The 25,491-nt window shown below is 42.1% G+C and overlaps 1 protein-coding gene across 1 annotated transcript in view; it reads right to left on the bottom strand.

Moving 5' to 3' along the window:
• Window positions 1-14,657: 14,657 nt before the first annotated feature.
• The window catches only part of TIMD4 (T cell immunoglobulin and mucin domain containing 4), a 34,618-nt gene continuing 23,784 nt past the window's right edge, over window positions 14,658-25,491 (bottom strand). The window contains exons 4-7 of the mRNA XM_023754144.1: window positions 19,005-19,087; window positions 17,718-17,811; window positions 16,249-16,288; window positions 14,658-15,056 (exon numbers count right to left, since the gene is read on the bottom strand). Coding sequence (XP_023609912.1) covers window positions 14,972-15,056; window positions 16,249-16,288; window positions 17,718-17,811; window positions 19,005-19,087 — 302 coding nt within the window. The 3' untranslated portion in view covers window positions 14,658-14,971. The remainder of the gene's footprint in view (window positions 15,057-16,248; window positions 16,289-17,717; window positions 17,812-19,004; window positions 19,088-25,491) is intronic.

Raw genomic sequence — 25,491 nt, 5'->3', positions numbered from 1 at the left:
TATGATGTCTATACCTACCTATAATGATTTGATAATTTTTATAATAGACATACATATAGATATAATCCTATATAATAAAAGGGAAACATGCAAATTAACCGTCCCTCCGCTATGCTCACAAGCTACACCCACCAGCCACGCCCACCAGCCAATGAGGAGTGAGTATGCAAATTAACCCAACAAAGATGGTGGGTAATTTGCATACACAGAGTGTGGGGCGTGGTTACGGTGTTTTGGCCAGATTCAAGCCTCAGACTAATGAAAGGACAGGGTCCTCTCATTGCCACGTGCAAGTCCCAGCTGGAGGGCAGGGCCCTCCCAGCACAATTATAGCCAATGGCTGTGGTTGTAAGCTTGAACCTATGGTCCAAACACATAGCCCCACGTGCCTTGTGCTAGAGTTCAGGTGCATGAAGTTGAGTAGGGTTGGAGCTCATGAGAATGCTGTAAACAACGTGATCACGCCCCTGCTTTGCCTTGTGACATCTGCTATAAAATAAAGACATGGCATGTGGGCGCTGTTGTTGTCTCCTCATCAGGGAGGCAGCGTCCCACCAAGACCCAGCTATTATTCTCTTGTCTGTCTTTTCCTTAAATCTTTCACACCCCCCCCCCCCACTCAGGATCACCCTTGGTCATGCAGCCGCAACAGAGCAGAGTGGGAGAGCGGCAGCTTGGGGGGACATGGCTCCCTCGGTCACTCCCTTGCGGGGACATGGTTCCCTCAATCACCAGATAGAGAGCAGAGCAGGAGAGCCGGGGGCTTGGGGGAACATGGTTCCCTTGGTCGGGGAAAACCCAGAGCGTGGGGAGCACCAGGAATTCTGGGAATAGTAGTTTTGGTGGCAGCCCCAGGACCAGAAGTGCAAGCCCAGAGTGCAGAGAGCACCAGGAATGCTGGGAATCGTAGTTCTGGTGGCAGGTGGATCTCCTAGACCCATGGTCGGCAAACTGCGGCTCTTGAGCCACATGCGGCTCTTTGGCCCCTTGAGTGTGTCTCTTCCTAAGCCTTAGGAGTACCCTAATTAAGTTAATAACAATGTACTTACCTATATAGTTTAAGTTTAAAAAATTTGGCTCTCAAAAGAAATTTCAGTCATTGTACTGTTGATATTTGGCTTTGTTGACTAATGAGTTTGCCGACCACTGTCCTAGACACTAGAGCAAAGTGAGCCTGGAGCAAGTTACTGTTGTGGTTGGGGATGGAGGGAAAGCAAAGGTGAGAGACATAAGTAAAATCAGAGTGTCTAGGAAAAATTAAAGGGAAGATATCCTAAAACTTCCAGGAAATCTCCACCAATGGAGCAAAGAAAAAAAAAAGCCTCTATTATTCTGTGAGCAACAAACCAAACTGGGTTGGGGTCTCAGACAATTCATTCATATGATTGCAAAGACAGACAGAAACTCCCAGATTGGAGAGGGCTTCCCTGAGGGCTCCCAGATTGGAGAGTGTGCAGGTTGGGCTGAGGGACCCCCCTCCAACCCCCCCCCTCACCCCCCAGTGAATCTTCATGCACTGGGCCCCTAGTATATTTATGTTATATATAATTTTTTTTAAGTAAAAAAGCTAAAGTTTGAACATTTTGGCTGGGAACTATAAAAATTGGCATAGAAAATTTGAAAAAGAGCCAAATACAAATTCGAGAACTAATTTAAAAAAACTGAATCTAGGAACCCAGCAAATTAGTTAAATATCATATTAGACTCAGCTTAAAAGAAAATTTGAACTTTAAAAAGGATAGAAGATGCCTGGTCAGTGTGTCTCAGTGGTTCAATTCCTGGTCAAGGCAACATGCCTGGGTTGTGGGCTAGATCCCCAGTAGGGGACGTGCAGGAGGCAGCTGATCAATGTTTCTCTCTCATTGATGTTTCTCTCTCTCTCCCCCCTTCCTGTCTCTCTAAAAATCAATAAAAACATATATGTGTGTGTGTGTGTGTGTGTGTGTGTATATATATATATATATATATGATAGAAGAAATGATTTACAATGCTGCTCAGAGGGACAAAAGATGGAAAATTCAGAAGAGAGGCTATGAAATATGAATGATATGCTGAGAAGATGAGGGTTTTTAGTTCAAGTACAGGAAGAAGAGTGAGAATGGGCTGAGTAAAAAAAATGAAGAAATAATAGCTAAGAATTCTCCAGACTTGATTAAATACAGGAATGTATAGATTCAAGATGTCAAAGATATCCCGAACTGGATAAATACAAAGAAACCCAGACCTAGACACATAATAATAAAACTACAGAAAACCAAAGACAGAAAGAAATATCTTCAATGTGAGATAAAAATATTAACTTGAAAATAGCAATTGTTGGAGTAAAAGTTGACTTCTCTCCAGCAGGAATAGAAACCAGAAGAGAGTACTAAGTTATTGTCAATATGCTGAAAGTAACTGCCAACCTCAAGTCTAAACCCAGGGAAAATTCTCCATAGAATGAAAGCCAAATAAAGACATTTTAAGATACATAAAAACTATCAGAGATCACTGCAAATAGACCTTCACTAAGAAAATGCTAAAGGGTGTATTTTAGGCAAAAGAAAAATAAAACCAGATGGAAATTCAGAAATTCAGGAAGGAATAAAGAGCAACACAAGTGGTAAAACTGAGTTAGTGTTGAATTTGTAAAACAATATCATGTTGAATTAATAAATTTACATATAATTAAAATGCATGAAAATAGCATATATCCAAAGAAGATTATATGGAAATAAGGTGTTTTAGGTCTTGGATAGTCTAGGAGAAAAGTAATAATATTGACAGATGTTGAAAAGATAAAGATGCATGTAATCACTTCTATAGAAAACACTAAAAATATTGAAATCACTGCATAATTTTCAATAGAGAAAAAAGTTAGTTGAAAATAAATCAGTCCAAAAGAAATAAAGAAGATAAAAAGAAGCATAGAGTATGCAGAACAAATAGAAAGCTCGAAGTAAGACTAGATTTAAACCAAAATCATATCAGCAGTGGAATTCCACATCTCCCTAGAGCAGTGATGGCAAAACTTTTGAGCTCGGCGTGTCAGCATTTTGAAAAACCCTAACTTAACTCTGGTGCTGTGTCACATATAGAAATTTTTTGATATTTGCAACCATAGTAAAACAAAGATTTATATTTTTGATATTTATTTCATATATTTAAATGCCATTTAACAAAGAAAAATCAACCAAAAAAATGAGTTCACGTGTCACCTCTGACACGCGTGTCATAGGTTCGCCATCACTGCCCTAGAGGTTCCTTCAAATCCACTCCAGAACAACTGAAGTCCTATTTTGGTCCAAAGGGTGTATAAAAACATTGATATCCTTACGCTTAAGCCCCAACAAATCAGTATATGTGAAGAGTTTGTAAGTTGAATTTTAATAAAATTCAAATGTACTTAAAAAAATCATATCAGTAACTCACTTTAAATATAAATAAATTGCTCTAGTTATAAGTAAAAGATTGTTGGGCTGGAAAACAAATCTAATTAAATGTTATTTACAAGGAAAACTGGCATTTTCATAGCAAAATTAATGGAAGTATAAGTTGGGAAAATGGTTTGGAGGGGGCTTTGGCAATAACTAACTATCAAGATTTTAATTAAACATAGCCTTTGAGTGAGCAATTCTACTTAAAGGAATTTACTATCAGTTGTGTTCCTATTCATGCACAAAGATATACACTTAAGACTGCTCAGTGCATCCTATCTAATAAAGAGGGACTATGCTAATTGACCCTCACACCATCGCAAAGATGACAGCGCCCACAGCCAATAAGGCTGGAATATGCTAATTGACTGCCATGCCCTCAAAGATGGTGGTGCCCACAGCCACAAGATGGCAGCGCCCAGTCCTCTCAGCCCCCCAGCTGCCCAGGGCCAGCCCGAGGTGCAGGTAATCCTCGGATAGCAGCTGCCCAGTCGCCCAGGGCCGCCCGAGACTCAGGTAACCAGGGCTGGCCGAGGCTTGCGCTGCCAGCAGTGGCAGCAGAAGTTTGATGGGGTGTCGCCTTCCCCTGATCGCCAGGTCGTCTCCTGCCCCTGAGGGATCCTGGACTGTGAGAGGGGGCAGGCCAGGCTGACGGACCCCCATCCAGTGCATGAATTTTCATGCACCGGGCCTCTAGTGTAGTCTATAATAGCAGAGGGCTAGTTGCAATCTAACTATTCACCAACAGGAACCTGGTTAAATAAATACATTCATAATAATCTTTAGTATATTTTTCAACAATTAAAAATAAATTAAGTAGATTTTTCCATGCTAATAGGAAAAGATATCCACAACATATTATGTAGTAGAAAAGAAGGTACCAAACAATTGTACACTATAATCTTTTTTGTATGATAGAATATATATGAATATATACACCATGATTGTTTGTCAATAAAACGTTTGGGAAAAATACACAAGACAAGGAATGGTGATTTTCTCTAGGGAAGGGGACTGGGCCTGGCAGGAAGAAGTTGAAAGAGATAAAATATTTAAATTGTATGTATAAATTTTTTTTGTTGTTAATCCTCCAAGGATATCTTTTCCATTGATTTTTGGAAAGAGTGGGAGGGAGAGAGGCAGAGTGAGAGTGACAAAGAGAGAGAGAGAGAAGAGAGATCAATTGATTGCTTCCTGCATGTGCCCAGACCAGGGTCAGGGATCAAACCTGCAACCCAGGTACATGCCCTTGACCGGGAATCAAACCCTCAACCCTTCAGCAGCACATGGGTTGACTCTCTAACCACTGAGCCACCGGCCAGGGTGATTTTTATATAATAAAATAACTAATGCAAAAATCATTTAAATTTTTTCTTTGAGCATAGTAAGTTTTGCAATTGAAAGCTTTCTGTTTGGCTAGAGTATTACCTTTGCCTTCTCATTTTCCCTTTCTGCCTAACACACACACACACACACACACATCATCATCATCATCATCATCATCATCATCATCATCCACAAATGTCTTCCTTCTCCAGGCAACATCAGAATCTTCTCATGTAGTATTCACACTTATAACAATAGGCCAGCCAGCAGTACAGGCCAGGGGAACTTTAATTACCACAAGTTCAGTATGAAGTAACAGGGTGAGATATTGCTCTTTATAAAATGAATGTGGTCTTGGGTTGCATTGAAGAAAAATGTGATGGCCTCTTTCTGTTCTATGGTGGTCAGACCTCTGCATTCATTTCAAGCAACCCCATTTTTAACAGCTTTACTGAGATGTGAATTACATGCCATAAATTCACTTATTTTAGGCGTACATGTCAATGTTTTTTTAATATATTTGCAGAGTTGTACAACCATAACTACCATCTAATTTTAGAACATTTTCATCATCCCAAAAAGAAACCTTGTGCTCATTAGTAGTCACTCCTCAACTGTAAGTAACCTATACCTTCAATCTTAAAGTAACCACTAATCCTTGTCTCTGTAGATTAGCCTACTCTAGACATTTCATATAAGTGAAATCATACAAATTCTGGTCTTTCATGTCTAACTTCTTTCACTTAGTATAGTGTTTTTGAAGTTCAGACATGTTATACCATAAATAGTACTTCTTATCTTTTCATTGCCAAATAGATTCCATTGTGTGGATATGTCACATTGTGTTTACCCATTTATCAGCTAATGGACATTTGAGGTGTTTCCATTTGGGGGGCTATTATCAATAGTGCTGCTATGAGCATTTGGTACAATTTTTCATATGTTATTTTAGGGAGGCATTATCTACCTACAAAAAGAATCTCTGGGTCATGTGGTAACTATATTTAACATTGTGTAAAACTACCTGTTTCCAAAGCAGCTGCACCATGTTTGCATTCTCACCGACAATGTACGAAGCGTCCATTTCTCGAGCACCTTGTCTGTCTTTTATGGCAGCCATCCCCATGGGGGTGGAGTGGCTTCTCAGCATGGTTTTGATGTGCATTTCCCTAAGGACTAATGATAGTAAGCATCTCATGTCCATATTGGCCATTCATATATCTTCTTGGAGAAATTTCTATTTAAATTCTTTGCCCATTTTTGCCCTGGCCAGTGTTGCCAAGTGCTTAGAGCATCAGCCCACGCACCAAAGTGTCACAAGTTTGATTCCAGAAAATCAACCGATGTCTCTCTCTCACATCGATGTTTCTCTCTCTTACTTTCCCTTTCTCTTCATCCCTTCCTTCCACTCTCTCTAAAAAGCATTGGGAAAAAATATCCTTGGGTGAGGATCAACATGAATGAATGAATAAATAAATAAATAAATAAATTCTTTGCCCATTTTTAATTGGATTACTTATCATCTTAGTAACCCACTTTAAGAAGGAGCAGTGGCAAAGCAGAGCACATTCAGACACAGATGAAGAAGAAAGGAAAACAGTGTTCCAGGAACAAGCAGGGAGAAGACTTGAAGGCAGAGAGAAACCTGACCATTCCCTTCAAACATATTAAGGATGCCACGTGGAAGAAAATACTGAACTATTTTTTTATTCCACAAGGAAAAGGGGAACAGGAACTGGAAGCCACAGAGAGGCAGACTTTTGTCACTCAGAAACATACACATTCTACCAGTTAGAACCACATGAAATGAAACAGGAGATAGTGAGCTTCCCATTGCTGGAAGAATTCAAGAAAATCAGGTGCCTATAGTGAAGGGTGCCTATAGTAAAATGGACCAAAGCAAGAGAAGAGAAATAGACCCACCTTCATTCATTTAAAGAATATTTGAGAGTGTGAGGCAGAGAGTGACGGGGATGGGAACAGAGAGAGAACATGAGAGTGACGTCCCTGACCCATTAGAGTTTGCACATTTCATCCTGACCTGGCTGCTACTTTTGGCTTATGTCTGCATGAAGATGTGTTTAAATAATTGCATGATGTCCCATTCAAGGTACTACAAAACCTTAAATAACCAGAATCCAGATAGAAACCAAAGCATTTTTCTTATATTCTTCATCATTGAGCAGGGGTGGAAAAACAATAAACCAAGATATAATGAGATAGATTTAAAATAGAAATAAAAAATAACTCAGCATATGTTTTAGGGACAATAACCATTCTGTGCATTGTCTACACACTACACTCTTGGTGTTTTTCAATCATGATTCAAGTTCAAAATGGTGCTCTTGCCGTCTTCCAAGATCTTCCATCATACTGGGAGTCCAAAGGGGTAGCTGTGATCAACAGCATCAATGAGAGGCAGGGAAGGATGGCAAATGACAGCTGTAACAGGTGTACAGAGACCACAGGAGTGCCAGGGTCACCTTGGAAGAATTTAAGATGGAATGCATAATGAAGGCAGAGCCAAATCTCAGTCAAGGTGTGTTCAAGAAACTTAGCTGCGGACCAGGAGCAATAGCTGTAAGAACCAGAGATGAACTGGGCAGTGCCCTGGGGTTGAACATGGTGGACCAAGGAAGACCAAAACCAGCACTGAACACAGAGTCCAAAGACAAGCAAAGGTAAATCAGACAGAGTTAAGAAAGGAGGGCAAGACAGAGTGGCTGGGATCTGGAAGGCTAATACAAGCACTGTTTGAATATGAGCCTGTGAGCCACTCTCGGACCTACAGAATTCCACTGGATGAGGATATTTTTAAAAATGCAAGTAGGAGGACCTAAGTCCAGACTCCCTGAGTCAGCATCTCTGGGGTTGGACCCAGCTATATGCATTTCACCACATTCCAAGATGACTCTTAAGCTCTCCAAAGAGGAGAACCACAGATGAGGGGCTATATACACAGCGTCTGAGATAGCCTGCAGGTTCAAGGTTCCAGTCCTCCAAGCACCCTGGAGGTATCCTCACTGGAGATACACCGGTCCTGCCCACATGTTTCAATAAACAAACACATCACACTATGAATGCCCAGGCGGGAGAGTGAATTAACAACAGTGCCTACCAGTCACAGAGCACCTACCTGTGCCAACCACTGTGCCAATTGCTTTACTGGCATTGCTATGCTTAATGCTTATTGATGAGAAGGGTCCGATTACTCCCAGTTTCTAGATGATGAAGCAGAGACTTAGAGAAGCCAAGCAACTGGTCCTGGGCCACCCAGCCCAACAAGAGGCAGCTTCAAGGTTCTGGGCCAGTTGGACTCCAAGACCTGTGCTCTTTCCATGTGCTGTATTGCAAAATTTCTCAAAAATAGTTTTTTTAAAAAAATGCAGGAGTATGGGGAGGCTGTAGCATTAGTGGATGGTGAGTCTTTGATTAATTACAAGGCTTTTTCCCACCACTGCATGTGCAGGGTATTAAGGTGAAGCAAGACTCTGCTGTCTCTTCTAATCATCTTGATACCGAGCCAGAGGGTATTGTCAGGTAGTATCACCTCGTTCAGGCCTTTTTTCTTTTCCTTTTCTTTTTTTTTTTTCATTTCAGTGAAGAAGAGTCTGAGATTATTTGGGAAGAGATTGAAATCCAAAGCTCAGAGGAACAGATTAAAGTGATGCAGAGGCATTCCAAATCAGGAGAAAACAATGACAGGACTTAGTTGATGGCGCTGCTGAAAGGAGATAAGACACCCAGGGCCTCTGGGAGGGAGCAGAGAGGGGAAGGAAAGAAACAATGTAGGGAACAGAGATAAAAGGGGAAGGGAACAGAGATAAGAGGCAGCATGAGGATAAAGCCAGGGAGGAGGACGCGGGACAGGGTTCTCTGCAGGAGTGTGGGGCCCAGGCCACTTCTTTTCTCTTTTGCTTTTTTGAAGTCTATCAGGGCATATTTTAAAAGAGGGGAGGAAGCCAAATTTGTGGTATATTTTGAATAGTCAATGCTGGTCATTCAAGAATGTGAAACCCTGCCCTAGCTGGTTTGGCTCAGTGGATAGAGCGTTGGCCTGCGGACTAAAGGGTCCCAGGTTCAATTCTGGTCAAGGGCACATGCCCAGGTTGCGGGCTCGACCCCCAGTAGGGGGTGTGCAGAAGGCAGCCGATCAATGATTCTCTCTCATCATGGATGTTTCTATCTCTTTCTTCCTCTCCCTTCCTTTCTAAAATCAATAAAAATATATTTATAAAAAAAAAAAAGAATGTGAAACCTGGGCCCCAAGTCTCTTTTGGCTTCATGTACTTCACACACACACACACACACACACACTCCCCTGCCCCGCCCTCCATTTTCAGCTTTGTCATATTCAGACCGGCAAGGCGATTAGGGGGAAACTGAAACTCCCAATTGAATAGTCCTTTCCACCTACACAGGAGTATGATCATTAAGAGATCACACAGGTACTTAAACACCCGGAGGGGCCACAGCTCAGGGATAAGGCCCGAGGGTTGGAAGCTGCTCAGGAGTTGGAATCCTAGCTCCACTGCGGACTAGCTACTATCAAAGCTTGCACTTCCTCATCTGTCAAACACGGATCACACTGGCAACTCCCTCATAGAGAGACTGTTATGATTAAGTGAAATAATGCAGGTAAAGTGCTGAGGGTAGTACTTGGCACACAGGAAGTGCTCAAATTGTATTAGTAATGACTACTAGCCCTGTTACTAGGTCCAAGTGCAAAGCTAGGCACACATGGCGGGCACCCCGTAAAGATGACATTGATCCATGGGAGGAATCAGGACACTTAATTGCAATCTGCCTCACTCACTATGCTGGGAACCCAGAGTCACTTTACCTTATGGAATTATAGAATCTCTTTGTTTCCACTTTTCTCCTCTATAAAATGGAGATGGGCCTTTCCTCAGACACAGAGTACTACATGTTTGAAACTGCTTAGAAAAGTATGAAACGGCATAGAAATGTAGAAGTGGCTGCTCCCACTCCTCTAACATTGAACTTTCACCAAGCTGACCGCCTTTGCCACCCTTTGAAAGCTTCATGGCAGCTGAGAGTGTTTGTTATCATTTGCCTTCGCCTCCCAGGGCCAAATGTTCCTGTCTCATTCTTCCATTGACTCCCGACGCGCATCAAAGGGATGGTTTCCCAGCTTCAAGGAGGTGTGTGTGCAGAATTTCTAAACATTGATCCTTTTCATCCCTTCATTCTTTTTGCTTCTCAGGTACAAATATTTGGAATCATGAAAGGCATAATAAAGAGGGAAATGGCTTTGTAGTCTGTGAGCTGCCTGGGAACCGGGACTGGATCTGTCTTGTTTGTGGCTACACCTCAGCACCCAGCAGGGCTCTCAGGAATGTGGCAGACAATAAGCTTTTGTGGGACGAGTGAATGTGGCAGAAATCAATGTTGTCTACCCAACATCCACTCCCAGTTCCTCCCAGGCTGACGGATGCTAAATTTTGGCTTAATTGCAATGTACACAGCCTGGGTGTTGAGTAACAATCGGTCCTAGAAATTAGTCCTAGAAATCTCACTTCCCTTTGCCCAAGGGTGGGCATGTGACCCAGTGAAATCTATGGCCAATGAAATATAATGGTAACTCTTCTAGTAACTTCCATGAATGATCTTCCATTTTGATATGGTGTTAGAGTCATAAAAGGGGAAAATACTGCTGACCTAAGCCCACTTCCTTCCTATGTGGGATGCTTGTGCAGAGGGCATAGTAGAGCTGTGGCAGCCATCTTGCAACCATGAGGAAGGCCCAAGAAAGTCAGAGACTGTCATATCTACCTTAGTGAAGCTGTTGGCCAACTGTGAAACTGCCTAAGTCCAGGTGTCTAATTATGAGAAATAATTCTCTAATTAACCCCTACTTTTTAGCATTCTTTTAACTTGCAGCTGAATACAATCTTACTGAGACAATGAATGATTGTGCCCAGAGGAGGGTCTTTCATTATATTTGGGTACAAGAGAACAGGTACTTGCCTTATTACCAAGTTCCTTGTTCTGCAAAAAAAGCTGTCCACTTTATCATTTTCATATTTCCACTTTAAATATCACTTATCATATTTCTACTTTAACATGGAAACCCTCTGTGCTTCTCTTAAAATCTCAATGTCATCTCATTACCCCTTTGAAGTTTCTGAACAGACGAACAGTGCCACCTTGACCCCCAGACGTTCCTTATCTGTTTATCTGTTCTATTTTCTCATTATCACTTTCTACAGACCAAATGCAGGCATACCTTGGAGATATTGCTGGTTCGGTTCCTGACCACTGCTATAAAGTGAGTGTTGCAATAAATCGAGTCCCAATCTTTTTGCTGGTGGAGGGTCTTGCCTTCAACTTGTAAAAAACACATCAGTGAGGTGCAATAAAGTGAAGGGCAATAAAACAAGGTATGCCTGCATTATATCTTGGTCTTAATTGCTTTAATGGGCCTCATCCATAGGAATGGGGACATTTAGGTCATTATCTAGTGTCCTCAGATCTTCTTGAGCAATTTTATTGATCATTTCTTTGAGCAAAATCATGCAGGGGTACTAGACCCACACATAAACTTGTATCTTAGGCCAAGAGTTATCCTGATTAATAGTAACATTACTTTCTGGCACAAAACTACCCTCCCTTAAGAAGTGGTTTACAAACATTGCAGCATATTAGAACTTCCTGAGGTGCTATAAAAAAAAATGCCTGATACCCAGGTCTCCCCCATGCCAACTAAATCAGGACCTCAGAGGGGAATTAAGCATGAGTAGTTTTCAAGTTGCCCACATGACTCCAATGTGCAGCCACGTTTGAAAATCAGTGCTTTACTTCCCAGTCTGTAATCAGTGTTTCTCTCTCATTGATGTTTCTAACTCTCTATCCCTCTCCCTTCCTCTCTGTAAAAAATCAATAAAATATATTTTAAAAAAAGAAAAGAAATGCCTGATACCCAGGTCTCCCCCATGCCAAATAAATCAGGACCTCAGAGGGGAATTAAGTATGAGTAGTTTTCAAGTTGCCCACATGACTCCAATGTGCAGCCAAGTTTGAAAATCAGTGCTTTACTTCCCAATCTGTAATGTGCATGTGAATCACAGAGAGACCTTGTTGAAATGCAGATTCTGAGGGTCTAGGGTAGGGACTGATGTGATTTTCTAACAAGTTCCTCCTTGATGATAATACTGATGGTCTGAGCCCACATTTTGAATAGCCAAGATCTAGAATCTAGATGTAGCAATCTATTCTAATGGTGGATCTGTATGAATTAAACTCTACTTGAGTCCAACTCAAAGCCACGCACATATACACAATGATCATTGCGATAGAGTTCAGAGCAGGGGCTGTGAATCAAAGAACCTGAAGGTTGCTGCTTTTGATCTGGTTTAGTCGTGGACTTACATTGACCAATCATCCCAGCTGGCCCAGGACTGAGGGAGTTCCCAGCATGTAAGAGGAACTTTGAGGTTTCAAACTAGGACAAGTGGTCACCCTAATTAGGGTGGTGTTTTTTAAAAAGCAACAGAAGAGCCAAGCTTTGAACTTCCTCATTCTAATTCCTCTTTCTGGGAGTGGCAGTCCACCATGGGGTCAAGTATGTGCTGGCAAAGATGGTTCAAGAAAAAGAAATGCTGAGTTGCATGTACCAACAGGAACCTACTGGATAGGACCTTGGAAGGGCAAATAATCGGGCATAGCCAGGTGGACGTAGGAAAATCCAAGAACAAGCCTATCACCCGGCTGCAGAGCTAAGCCTAGACCCTAGCAGGGGTGGGCAAACTTTTTGACTCGAGGGCCACAATGGGTTCTTAAACTGGACCGGAGGGCCGGAACAAAAGCATGGATGGAGTGTTTGTGTGAACTAATATAAATTCAAAGTAAACATTATTACATAAAAGGGTACGGTCTTTTTTTTTTTTTTTTTTTTTTTTTTAGTTTTATTCATTTCAAACGGGCCGGATCCAGCCCGCAGGCTGTAGTTTGCCCACGGCTGCCCTAGGGTACCTGGACAAGCCCTCTGCTCTGGCACTGTTTCCTTGTCACTGAGGGTAACTCATTCCCCCTGTTTGGCCCTCAGTTTCACCAGCTAAACAAAATGAAAGATGTCTTTCCTGCTCCCCGGTCCCCCCACTCCATATGCAACACGGATAAAGCCCAGGATGGCAAAACACCACCTTTTCAGCACAGAAAGTGAAACCACCTTGTTGTGTGAGCAGCCGGCTCCAGTCTCCCCAAGCGCCTTCCTAACAGCATTAGCATTCATCTCATTCCAGAACAGGCCCCCTCCTGGTCCTTTGAATCTCAGAGAGCTGAGAACCCACAGTGCTCGTTCTTTCTTTCTTTCTTTCTTTCTTTCTTTCTTTCTTTCTTTCTTTCTTCTTTCTTTCTTTCTTTCGACTATAACTTGTTCACAAGTCTAAATGAAACTCTATTTCAGATTCAGTGGCTTCCTCCTTCTGCTCTTGCCTCCACCTGGGGAGCCCACTTCTCAACTTTTTGTTTTCTGTAGAGAGACAGAGAGCCTCCCTAGCCACTCATTGCCATGTTCCTGTTAACCTTTCATTAAGCCCGCTGACAGCTGGCCTCAGCTCTCGGTGAGTTAGTTCAACACGTTCCTGTTTCAATGTGTCCCACCTGGCTTCATTAAGGCTCCTGCCAGGTTCTCCACTTGCTGCTTCCTCTGCAAATGCAAATAAGATTCTGAGTAAATAATTTGCTGGCCAGGGAAGATTGAACTATAAAGGGGTAGGGAATTGGAGAACCGTCAAAACGCTCAGGCTGCCCAGGATCTGAGTAAAGGAACATCAATTTGGGACCAAGCAGGTCAATGCCGCCCTCTGCAGGCATTAAGTCTTTCCTTCGAGCCCGAGCCCTCCGTGTGGGGTCCTTCCTGCCTGCCAAGGCTCAGTTCTGTCCCTGGGGGCTGGACTTAGGTGACCTCAGGCAAGTGCCTTCATCTATCTCTGCTTCTGTTTTCTCAGCTCTGAAAGCAAGAACGATATGCCTGGCCCACGGAGGCTGCTGGACCCGTGCGAGGAATCTACAGGCTGTACCACTGAAAAAGGACTGATTTTTTTTTCCTCTCTTAAAAGTAATGTCAAAAGAGTAGACACTGGAAAGGTGGCTTCCTTGGAAGACTGTGTGCTTATTGCATTATTGCTGCGATTGCCCTAAACATAGCAGGAAGTATGTCAGGGAAATTCCTTCCAGGTCTGGTGACTTCCCATATTTCTGCCCCACCAGAGGCCTCCCTCATTCAGATACACATTCTTTTCATTCATTCATTCATTCATTCATTCATTCAACAGCCGTTTGCTTTCATCTCTCTCCCTGGGTCCTTCATGCCGCAGTAATGGAAGTTTTAAAATAAATCTGTTCCTACTGAGCAGCACATTTCCACAAACTGTTTAATCTGGGTAGCCTTACAGTCAGATCACGCGTTGGCCCTCGTTGAATGGCCACGTCACTCACTGCATTTTGCTCTGATGGACTCTTGATTGTTCCCCAAGTTAAATTCAAGCAAGAATTAAGATGTGACACCATGGTCACCCCTAACGACACTCAAATGTAAACAGAAAATAATAGAAAACCAAGGAGTTTTGGAGATGACGTCAGTTCCTGCATTACTGATGAAGCATAGACTCAGGGCTGCTCACACCATCCCTGGAGTGGGGCACGCAACTCTGACGGTTGGGCACAGAAGGAGAGATACAAATGCACCCACAGCGAAGGCAACTACGGGAAGGGGAGGGGCCAGAAATCATGTCCCAGAAACAAGGTCATTTCCAGGGAATAGGGTCTGGTGTACCTGGAGCACTACCAGGTAAAGGAGAGATTAGACATGTTCTGTGTGAGCACCATGAGTTCCATGAGGACTGACAGGCGGATGCTGTCTGGAGAGAGACTTCGCTTTACATATTTCTAAGTCTCAGAACTGCCCTGCGATTGCATGGGCTCCCCTGGGTGTGGCAGTGAGCTCATCATCACTGAAAATGTTCAAGTATAGCGTGCAAGATCACTTGGCAGTGATGCTGGGAAGGAGCTAAAGCGCTGGGCAGAGAAGGTGTGGTCTCTCAAGGACCTTCCACTTGTGAAACTAAAGCAAGACTGGCTCAATGACACCAACGGAATAGATGGGGCTTTAAAAGCAAACAAACAAACAAACAAACATTCTAAGACTTATTGTGACAATTCCCACATCCTGCCCCTGTCCTCCATTCTAAAAAAAAGTGGCACGTTATAGTGTGAAAAGGCCGTCTTCGTCTTCTCTTCCATGCTGTGGGTCATCCAGGACGTTTTTGCTTTCTCCAACGTTGTGTAGCCTACAGAGAGGAAAGAGGCTGTTAATGCGAACCACCACGACCAGGAATAAATGGATAAATTACACACAACTAACCAAGGCTCTCAGAGTTAAAAGGGCTCAGAGCCCATCCAGTCCAACTCTTTCATGTCACAGATGGCCAAACTGAGGCCCTATGGCAGTGATGGCGAACGTTTTGAGCTCGGCGTGTCAGCATTTTGAAAAACCCTAACTTAACTCTGGTGCCGTGTCACATATAGAAATGTTTTGATATTTGCAACCATAGTAAAACAAAGACTTATATTTTTGATATTTATTTTATATATTTAAATGCCATTTAACAAAGAAAAATCAACCAAAAAAATGAGTTCGCGTGTCACCTCTGACACTGCGTGTCATAGGTTCGCCATCACTGCCCTATGGGATAAAGGGTTTTTGTCGACCTATTTTAATAGGGAAGTTAGAAGTTTCTATATTAGAAAATATAAATCACAACCTAACGGCATTTACTTACACACACAAAATCTACAACTGTGACCTTAGAAAGTCACCTTGCTGAGCCTCAGTTTCCCTACTTCTTAGTATTTATTTGTTAACAGATATTGTGGTATTAAGGCAATTATTAAGTGAAGACAAGGTTTTCATCACAGTTAACACCAAATCTTTTAAGTCCTTTTCCAGAAAGTTATAAAACAGGATAAATATCCAAAATACCTTTTTAGAGATTCTTCAAACTATTAAACACACACACACAAAAAAAAACTTGCTCCCCTGGGTCCCATGGTGTAATTGGGCAGAAGAAGCCATATCCCAGGAATGATATTCGATGTGTTTTTTTCATTTTTCATACTGCCACTCTCCTCTCCATGAACTCCAGTTTAACAATGTCCTTTTTTTAAAGTGAGTTGCCAGAGTTGAACAAAGAACTTCTAGCACAGAGTAGAGTGATATATCACCTTCTTTCTTTTGCATGGCATACTTCTATTAATGCAACCTGCCTTTGCAGTTGCATGTTGAACAATGTAACAGTGTTAACCAAGGCAGAGGTAAATGTGAGCTAAATTCCCACCTCCTTTTCACCTCTAATGTCACATCTCTCCAACTCTGTATTTAATCAGAACACAAGCACAAGTCATTAAACCACTGAGTAGGATCTAATCATTTGTAACACCTTGTTCTATCATTACAATGATCAGTCATGCAAGATGAATTACCTTGTGTGTTTCTGGAAGCAATTGGTTTTCATGACTTTCCCTGGAAAGACAAGGCCACAGTATAAGCAGAGTGCTGTGCTAGGACCTTTGAAATGCTGGGGGAAGCCCACTACTATCTTAGGAAAAGCAGATGTAGTCTAAAGGTGACAATTTGAGGACTGGAAAGCCAATTCTTTTCCAGGGTCAAATGACTGCTTCCTTAGGCCCCTAGGCAGTGCCCATCAACTACAAAGTTGTGGACAATGGTGTTAAAGCTGCTTCATACCTGAGTCATTTGCCCACCCGCAATCAAGTACTCATTTGGATTTTAAAAAGGCGTTTACTTACACACACAAAATCTACAACTCTTCCTTATGAGACTTACCCAGGATATCCAAAACTGCCACATGCCTTTGTAAATTTCCTTTGCCAGTGTTCACTAAGGGGCAGGTTTCAAAATACACACGTTTCCCTTGTGTTGCTCAAACAGGCTGAGATGAATACTAGTCTTATCTCCTCACTTGCTAACTTGAAACAGTTCCTGTTAATGACTAGAGAACAATTCCTCCCCCCCCCACCCCCATTTTATAGCAGGACAAGGGGCCACATGCCTATCCTTTGGATGAAAACTATAAACCCTGTTTCATGACTCCTTTCTGTAGTGTCTTAAAACTTCTTTTTGAAGTGGGAGGTGGGGGCAAGGTCATGGACCAGCTGGAGAATTTAAATAACAGCTATGGATGCTGCCCCTTGAAAAATGCAAATAAGAATGTCCAAGCACTTTTGTACATGATTTCAAGGGACTCACTTGCCCCTAAGTTCTATCTGTGGACCCCAGGTTAAGAAAGCTTGCTTAAAATGAACAAATAAAAAGACCAGGGATCATTCGTGGCTTTCTTCCTGGGACAATCCTAGCCAGAGGGGGAGGCTAGGCCAGGGCTTCCTCCACCCAAGACACTGATAATAAGAGCAGTTTCCACTTAAGGCACTCATGAGCGCGGGATGCGTTAGGCACGTCAAGAGTCTAGGGCTGCAGACTCCTCCCAGGCCCGGGCCCTGGTTGGGCTTGTGCAGGGAGGCAACCGATTGATGTGTTGCTCTCACATCGATGTTTCTCTCTGTCTTTCCCTCTCTCTTCCGCTCTCCCTAAAAATCAATGGAAAAATATCCTCGGGTGAGGATTAACAAAAACAAAAACAAAACAAAGAAAAAGAGAGAAAAAGAGTCTAGTCAGGACTGACACAGAGTAAGTGTCCAATAAGTGAAGGTGCTCTCTTTTTTCCCCCAAAACAGAACTCTATCAGGAAGATGATACACAAAGCTTTAGCATCCTTGGGAGAATGGCTTTACCTGTCACCTCCTTGACCAGGATGGAGACAATGTCAGAAAGGAGCTCTGGGAAATGGAGAAAAGGAGCAGGAAGCAGCATCAATCTGCTCCCAGGTCTCCCTGGAGTCTCCATAGCTCTAAAGGGCTTCATCCATCCTTACCTCGAAGTAGAAGTGCTACAATCAATGCAACCAGCACAAATCCCAGGGAGGGAGCAATGATCTTCGCAAGGAAGGAGCTGTCCACCTCGTTCAACTGGTGGGACACAGGGAAGATGATGGGGCCACTTGTTTCTGAAGGTTTGCACTCACATGAGTTTCCCGTCCCAACCACACCCTCCAATGGTCGGAGCTTCACTGCATCTCACCACCTTTTGCCCCATGTGTCTCATGATCAAAACAAAGCCAACCTTGCAAATAAAAGAAAACTATTTTTTAGCCCGGCTGGTATGCTCAGTGGTTGGACATTGACCCATGCATCAGGAGGTCACCAGTTTGATACATGGTCAAGGAACATGTCTGGGATGTGGTTGTGGGTTTGATCCCCAGTAGGGGACATCCAGGAGGCAGCCAATATATATTTCTATCTCTCCCTTTCCCTTCCTCTCTCTGAAATTAATAAAAACATTTTAAAATTTTTTCTTTACTTTCTGGAAACCCAAAACATTGACCAGATACAGGCTGTGGGGCTTAGGGGTCTGAAGGTAAAAAAAAAATAATGGTGCTGTGTGCTGTGTTCACTGTCAAATCACTAGGCTGGGCACTGCCTGAGTCCTTCGAGCTCTCCCTAGCCCTGCACAGTCCTTCTCATGGCTAACTCAAACTTCTAGAGGCAACAAGATCAAAGAGGAAAATGGAGCCCAATGTCACATTTCCTACCGCAGTGGTTTTCAAAGTGTAGCCAGGGAACCCATGAGATGAAAATGATGTTCATGAGACATTACTGGCCATTTTGACTATCCTTCTCTCCTGAGCTGTACAGTGGAGATTCCCAGAGGTTGCAAGGGGTCTGATGGTATGGAGAAATGAGAATCTAAGCAGATATGAGAATCTCTCTGTCTTCTGTTGAGCCACATACTGAGATTTGTGAATGTAAAGCATTGCCACTTTCCTCACTTATATTTTTTCATTTGGGAAAAATGGTGGCAGGTGACAATTCGACAGGGTGTCACTAATCCCGGGCCAATTGGAAGGAACACACAATGATTTCCCATGTATTTTTATTTTTTATTTTTGGCTTTTCAAAGCATCTGTGCATATAGAAGTCATAATATTTATGTTATTTCTGCTGAGAGTACAAGTCTACAAATTCCTTAGCTATTTCAGAATATTCGTGATGCATTTTGCAGCTTTGGTGTAGTTTCTCTCCCTAATCCATTCCTGCAAACCCTTGATGTAGATTTTAAAAATCTAAGTCACATACTTCAAATATTTCACAAAAATGCTTACCTGTTCTGGTTCAACTTCATTTTCCACAAGACTTGTTGTCTCAGGGGCTGGGAAGGAAAAAGGAGAGGATCTGTCTATTTTCCCTGTGGTAGAATGAAATATCACATTTTGAAATAGGCATTTCAAAGCTAAGCTGGAATTTCAGTTGATGTGTTTAATCTTTTAATATCATCTTTTTCGATACAATTTATTTATGAACATTTGCTATGGTTTTATCTAAAGCTCATCTGCTACCCAACATTACCCCACAGGAACATCCCCATTTTATAGATAGGTAGAGTGAGGCATTAGACCAGCAGGCTATCAGGTCTACTAGTAAGTTTTCTGTAGGCCCCAACAATGGGAAGATTTTTATCCAGAAGAAAATTTGTCACTCTATCAGTTAACATATATTTATTGACTATTTATTATAGGCCAAATACTTATGGTAGCTGTACCATTGACCTTGTCAATGAATTTACAACTTAGTGCAGAAGACCAAATTTAAACAAATAATGTGAACAATTGAAAAACAGTTATAATTATGCAAAATTCTGGGAAGAATTAGTATAAGATATCATAGGTCCATACCATGAGGATGGCTGACCTGTTTGGAGGGTTGAGAAAGGTGTCCTTGAGGATGTGAAGTTTTAGCTGAGATGTGGAGTCATTTATATAGAACTGATCTTTGAGTTCAACAAGGAAAAAATACTGAGAATCCTACTAAGTGCTAAGCACTAAGAACTGTTCCAGGCACTAAGAGCGCTGAGATGAGTATGACATGGCCCTACTCTCACAAAACTTACAGTACATTAGAGAAGGTTATTTAAGCTAAACGTCCAAGGGTAAGAATGATGGAGTATGGACAGGTGGCTGGAGAGGGTGGGCAGAGGGAGAGGCACAAAGGCCAACATCGTAGTTCAGTGAGAGCTATTAGAATTAAGCTCCATTTGGACAGGGTCCCCCTCTGCCTGCTCAACAAGGGAACCCCAACACTTCCTGACCCATACTTGGTGCTCAATAAGTGGATTTGAATCTGAATCAAGGTTGAGCGGCAGATACTGATCTGAGAGTCATCAGTATCTGGGGAGCTATTGAAATCCTCAGAGTGCATAAGAAATCCAAGGGCTGCATGTCCAGAGAGAGAAGAAGAGGTGTCCTGGGAAACCCAGTGCTTTAACAGGTGGGCAGAGGAAGTGAAGGAGGAGGCAGAAGAAATAGGCAAAAAAGCAGTGTCATAGAAGGCAGGGCAGGAGAAAATGTCCAGAAAAGATGCAAAATCATCGTGCAGTACAATCTTCTGATAGGAACAGAATGTAATGCCACACAAGACAGACCTAAATGGAATAAATGCCTAGGCTAATAATTACTCAAACTGAGCGTCCTTTCCCCCAAGCTTCCTCGCATGCAAGGCAAAAGGAGAAATGTGATCGGTTTCATAAGGCTCATAATTTGCTACAGGGGAGCTTATGGACAGGGAGAGTGACTTGCCGAACATCTAGAAGCACAGAACTCTGGGGGAGAAGTCGGCGTGTTTTATATTCTACAACTCGGTTATTGTTGTTTTACTCTCTGCTATTATCCCCTGGAGCTGGAAATTGCAGGTAAGAATTCAAAACTCCTACCCCTTTTCTGTCAGAATGCTGTTAGACTACAATCATTTGTGATGGATAAGCCTGAAATTGAAACCATTACAGAGAAAAGCCAGCCTGGGTCAGTTTTGTCAGAGCAAATCTGTATTTTAAATTGGAGTCATCTAATGAGGGAGGCATCTTGCAAACACACACACTGTGGAATGATAACCAAACAGCACTATTTCTTTTCTTTTCTTTTTTCCTTCAAAAAATGCCAAAAGCCCCAGTGGGAAGCAGTACAAGGGCCGCAGTGTTGTACACAAACTAGCAACAAGAAACTCAGATCAGTGATTTTTCTTCCTTGTGAAGAGTAGTGACTCGAAAGGCTTAGGGATGTGGGTTAGACAAGATCATTGGTTTTCGTCTGTGCTCTCCTGGCCCCACATTCTCAGGGCCCTGAACTCTGACACAAACACCGTCAGGAAAAGGCAGGAGCCTCCCAAAACTTGTAAGAAAAACAATCCTGTGAGAGGGGAATTGTAGTGGTTTGAATATTGTTCTCCCTGCCCCAGATCATGTCTCTAGGATCTCTCAGGTTGTGACCTTATTTAGAAATAGGGTCTTTGCAGCTGTAATTAGTTGAGGATCTTTGGATGAAGTCTTCCTAGATTTAGGATAGGCCCTGAATCCAATGGCTGGTGTCCTTATAAGAAGAGAAGAGGAGGCAGAGAGATACACAGAGAAGGCCATGTGAGGATGGAGGCAGGGGTTGGAGTGATGCTGCCATAAACCAAAGAGTTCCAGGGGGCAGCAGAAGCTGGGAGACGCAGGGGAAGATCAGCCTCTTGAGCTTTCAGAAAGAGCAGGGCCCTGCTGACACCTGGATTTCAGGCTTCTAGCCTCCAGAACTATGAGACAATAAGTTCCTTTTGTTTTAAGCCACCTGGTTTGTGGTACTTTGTTACTGCAGCCCTGGGAAACTCATATAGGAATGAAAGGGAATTGACATACAAAAGATGAGAGGGACCTTCAACTGGGGGTAACCAGCCTAAGAAAGAGTCAGGAAGTAGATGCCAAGCACAGGTAAGAAGACTAAACTCTATTGAAGGACTTAACATTAAACTCAAAAGAATGCCATCTAATGTCATATTATTACTAACAGGCCAATGAGCATATAATCCTCAGGAGCAACCCTATGGGTAGACACTATCTCATACTGCTCATGAAAACACTGAGTCTCAGAGGGTTGAGCAACTTGATCAAGGTCACACAGGTTGCAGGTGGGGGAGCTGGGACTTGAGCCTGCATGATTGACATTAACACCTATGCTCTTGAGGACCTCATTATACAGGAGCTGAAGCACAGTTGTACCAAGTACAAAGCATGGTATGCAGCAAGGATGCAAGCAGGAATTCCAGTACAATGATGTGCATGGAATCTAGAAAAAGAATGATCCAGAACAGTGGTCTCCAAAGAGGGCTTGGTGCTTACCATGACGGTGCAAGGCCATCCACTGGGTATGGGGAAAATGAGAGTGTCTATTTACATGTATTTAAATTCCATCCTTTCAACATTTATTTGGAAGGAGTATATTTCAAAACATATACATGAATATGGAGGTGTGTGTAAACAAATTATCAATAAATGTTTTTACTAATCAGAATACATTACTAATCTGGTCTAGAGAAGAATGAGTCACTTGTCTCTTGAACCGTTGGGAGACCGTGGTAGGCAGAATAATGACACCTAAAGGTGTCCACGACCTAATCATCAGAATTTGTGAATATGCTTCCTTACATGGCAAAAGAGACTTTGCAATGTGATTAAGCCACAGATCCTGAGATGGAAAGACTTATCCTGGACCAGCTACTGAGCCCAATATAATCACCAAGACCCTTCTAAGAGGTAGGCAAAAATGTCAAAGTTAGATACATGATGATGGAAGAAGAGGTCAGAGAGAGAGAGAGATTTGCAGATGCTACATTGCTGGCTTTGAAGATGAAAGAAGGGGCCTCAAGCCAAGGAGCATTAAACTCAAAACTAAAAAGAAATACTAACAGGCTAAATGCATCTGACTTTAAGTGGAAGTGTTATAGGCAATTATGTTTTTTCTTAATACTACTTTTGCACAATTTTGCAATCTTTTCAAATGTAAAAATCTTAACTGTAAAATATCCCATGTATCATGTGTTAATCACTGGAAACTGTCTAAGATGCCTGAGTCACGAGCTAACCCTAAGGGTGGGTGTCATTTCTCTGAAGCAGTACCACAGTGACCTAAGCGAAACTTTGAAGATAGGTGTTAGGAACCCATTAACCCACAGTCAAAGACGGTTTGGGTGGTCCTGTTAGCAAAACTACCTCCCTAGTCTGAGAGTACTACATGCAAAGATGTACAGGATGTATATCTACATCTATCTGTATATAGAAAAGCCTAAGCGACCAGCTAACTGGCCTATCGTTTGACTGTCCGACTGGTAGCTATGATGTGCACTGACCACCAGGGGGCAGACACACAACGCAGGGGCTGCCGAGCTGCCATGACTTGGCAGCTGCAATTCTCAGGTGTCGCGCCCAATTCCGGGGTGCATCACCCAAGAACCACCCTCTCCCAATCCAGGACCCTCGGGGGCTGTCAGAGAGCTGGTTTTGGCCCGATCCCCGTAGGCCAGGCTGAGGGACCCCACATGTGCACCAATCCATGCACCAGGCATCTAGTCTCTATATAATAGCTACGTTGTTTCTGTAAAGTCAAAATGGTTTGTTTGTTTTTTTAAAGAATGAGTACCTATAAAAATGGGTGAAATTCAAGTAGGGATTGTAGACTAGCTAGTTGTGTCAATTTCTTGGTTTTGACAATGTACTGTAGTAATATGAGATGGTACCATTGGGGCAAGTCAGAGGAATGTACACACCTCTCTACTATTTTTGCAAGTTTGTGTGAGTTTAAAATTATTTCAAAATAAAAAGGGTTTTTTTTTAAATGATTTAAATTTCAGCCATTTCCTATGGCTCAATCTAATATATACATGATCCATAGGGGCCTTTGTGGTAAAAAAATTGTTGAACAAAATTGTTGAATGAATTTTAAAGCAAATTTAAAACAATATAAAAAGTAATTTCATAAAACATTTGAAAATGTTGTAACGAATAATGATAAATGTTACTATGTTAGTAGGAAGAATGATCTGAGCAAATATATCTCAAATTGCTACAGGAATAAATCTCTTTATCTTGGTCACTTGGGGCAGGGTAGGGGTAGAATGGGAGGGTGGGCAATGTTTGTAATACAAGAAACTTTCACTTTATAGTGTTTTAATTTTTTTTATGTGAGCATGTGTTGATTTTATAGCATGAAAAAAAAAGTTTAAATGTAAAACTATAGCATAAAAGCACCATTTTATCTTCAAAGGACTTACAATCTAGTAGGTAGGCAATGATCAATCAGTGAATGTTCTGGAAGAGCCCTATTGGAACTGACTCACCTCTGTCCTTCCTAAGGAATCTGTCCTGTATCTGGGTGGTATAGCTCAAGAGTTGGCACACTATGTCAGAGGGCCAAATCCTGAGAGCTAAGAATCATTTTTATAACGTTTAAATTATTGAGAAAGAATCAAAAGAATAATGACGGGGAACACATGGAAATCACAGACAATTAAAATTTCAGTGTCTAACAATAAAGTTTTATTGAAGCACTGTGACACCCATTTGTTTATGTGTGTGCCTGACTGCTTTTGCACTAAAAAGGCAGAATTGAGGAGTTGCGACAGAGACAGTATGGTTTGCAAGGCCTAAAATATGTGCTATTTGGCCCTTCACAAAAAATAAGTTTTCTGACTCCCGGTATAATTAGTCTACTATTGCAAAAACAACACTCGTGGAGTTAGGGAATTAAATGTGTTACATCTGAGCACACTTTTATTCTTAAAACTTTCAGACTTTCAAACCCCAGGGTGATGAGAGACTTACCCTTCAAGATGGTTATGCCTATGGTTGTAGATGAGAATTCACTCTCTCACTCACTCAAATAAAACTATGTGCTATGCCCTGGCTGGTATAGTTCCTGAGTGTCATCTCATGACCAAAAAGTCACAGGTTTGATTCCTGGTCAGAGCACATGCTGGGTTTCAGGCTCAATCCCCAGTAGGGGATATATAGGAGGCAGCCGATTAACATTTCTTTCTCACATTCTTCCCTCTCTCTCTCTCTCTCTCTCTCTCTCTCTCTCTCCCTCCCTCCCTCCCTCCCTCCCTCCATTTCTCTCTTTCTCTCAAATCAATGAAAACACTTTTTTTTTTAAATCAGCAGTGCTATTGAAATATGTGTATAGTATTTTTAAAAACTATGTGTTATGTGCAGTTCTGGAAAGGCATTGCATTTTTACAAATTCTTTTAAGAATCCATTTTGAACATCACCCTTGTTTCCATCCCATTAGCAAAAATTTGCTTCAAAATTACTAGAAACTCCCTCTAATAATCAATCTGGGCACTACTGCATACCTAGAATAGGGATAACCACCTCATGTAAATTACCTCATTGAATGCTTACCAAGCCATTTACAGATGTATAAACTGAGGCTGAAAAAGTTTAACTCATTTGCCCAAAGTAACACAAACCATTAAAGCAGCGGTTCTCAACCTGTGGATCGCGACTCCTTTGGCGGTCGAATGACCCTTTCACGGGGGTCGCCTAAGACCATCCTGCATATCAGATATTTACATTATGATTCATAACAGTAGCAACATTACAGTTATGAAGTGGCAACGAAAATAATTTTATGGTTGGGTCCCAACATGAGAAACTGTATTTAAAGGGCCAGAAGGTTGAGAACCACTCCATTAAAGTAACCCAATTTTGAGTGACTCAGAAAAAATCATAATGGTAACCATTCTGAGAGAAAAGAAAAAGAGCATATTAAAATCCTATTGAAAAC

Source organism: Myotis lucifugus, unplaced genomic scaffold (assembly GCF_000147115.1).
Source record: "Myotis lucifugus unplaced genomic scaffold, Myoluc2.0 scaffold_56, whole genome shotgun sequence".
NCBI classification, from domain to species: Eukaryota; Metazoa; Chordata; class Mammalia; order Chiroptera; family Vespertilionidae; genus Myotis; species Myotis lucifugus.
The sequence above is the reverse complement of the archived record's forward strand: the minus strand, read 5'-3'. Positions and strand labels throughout refer to the sequence as shown.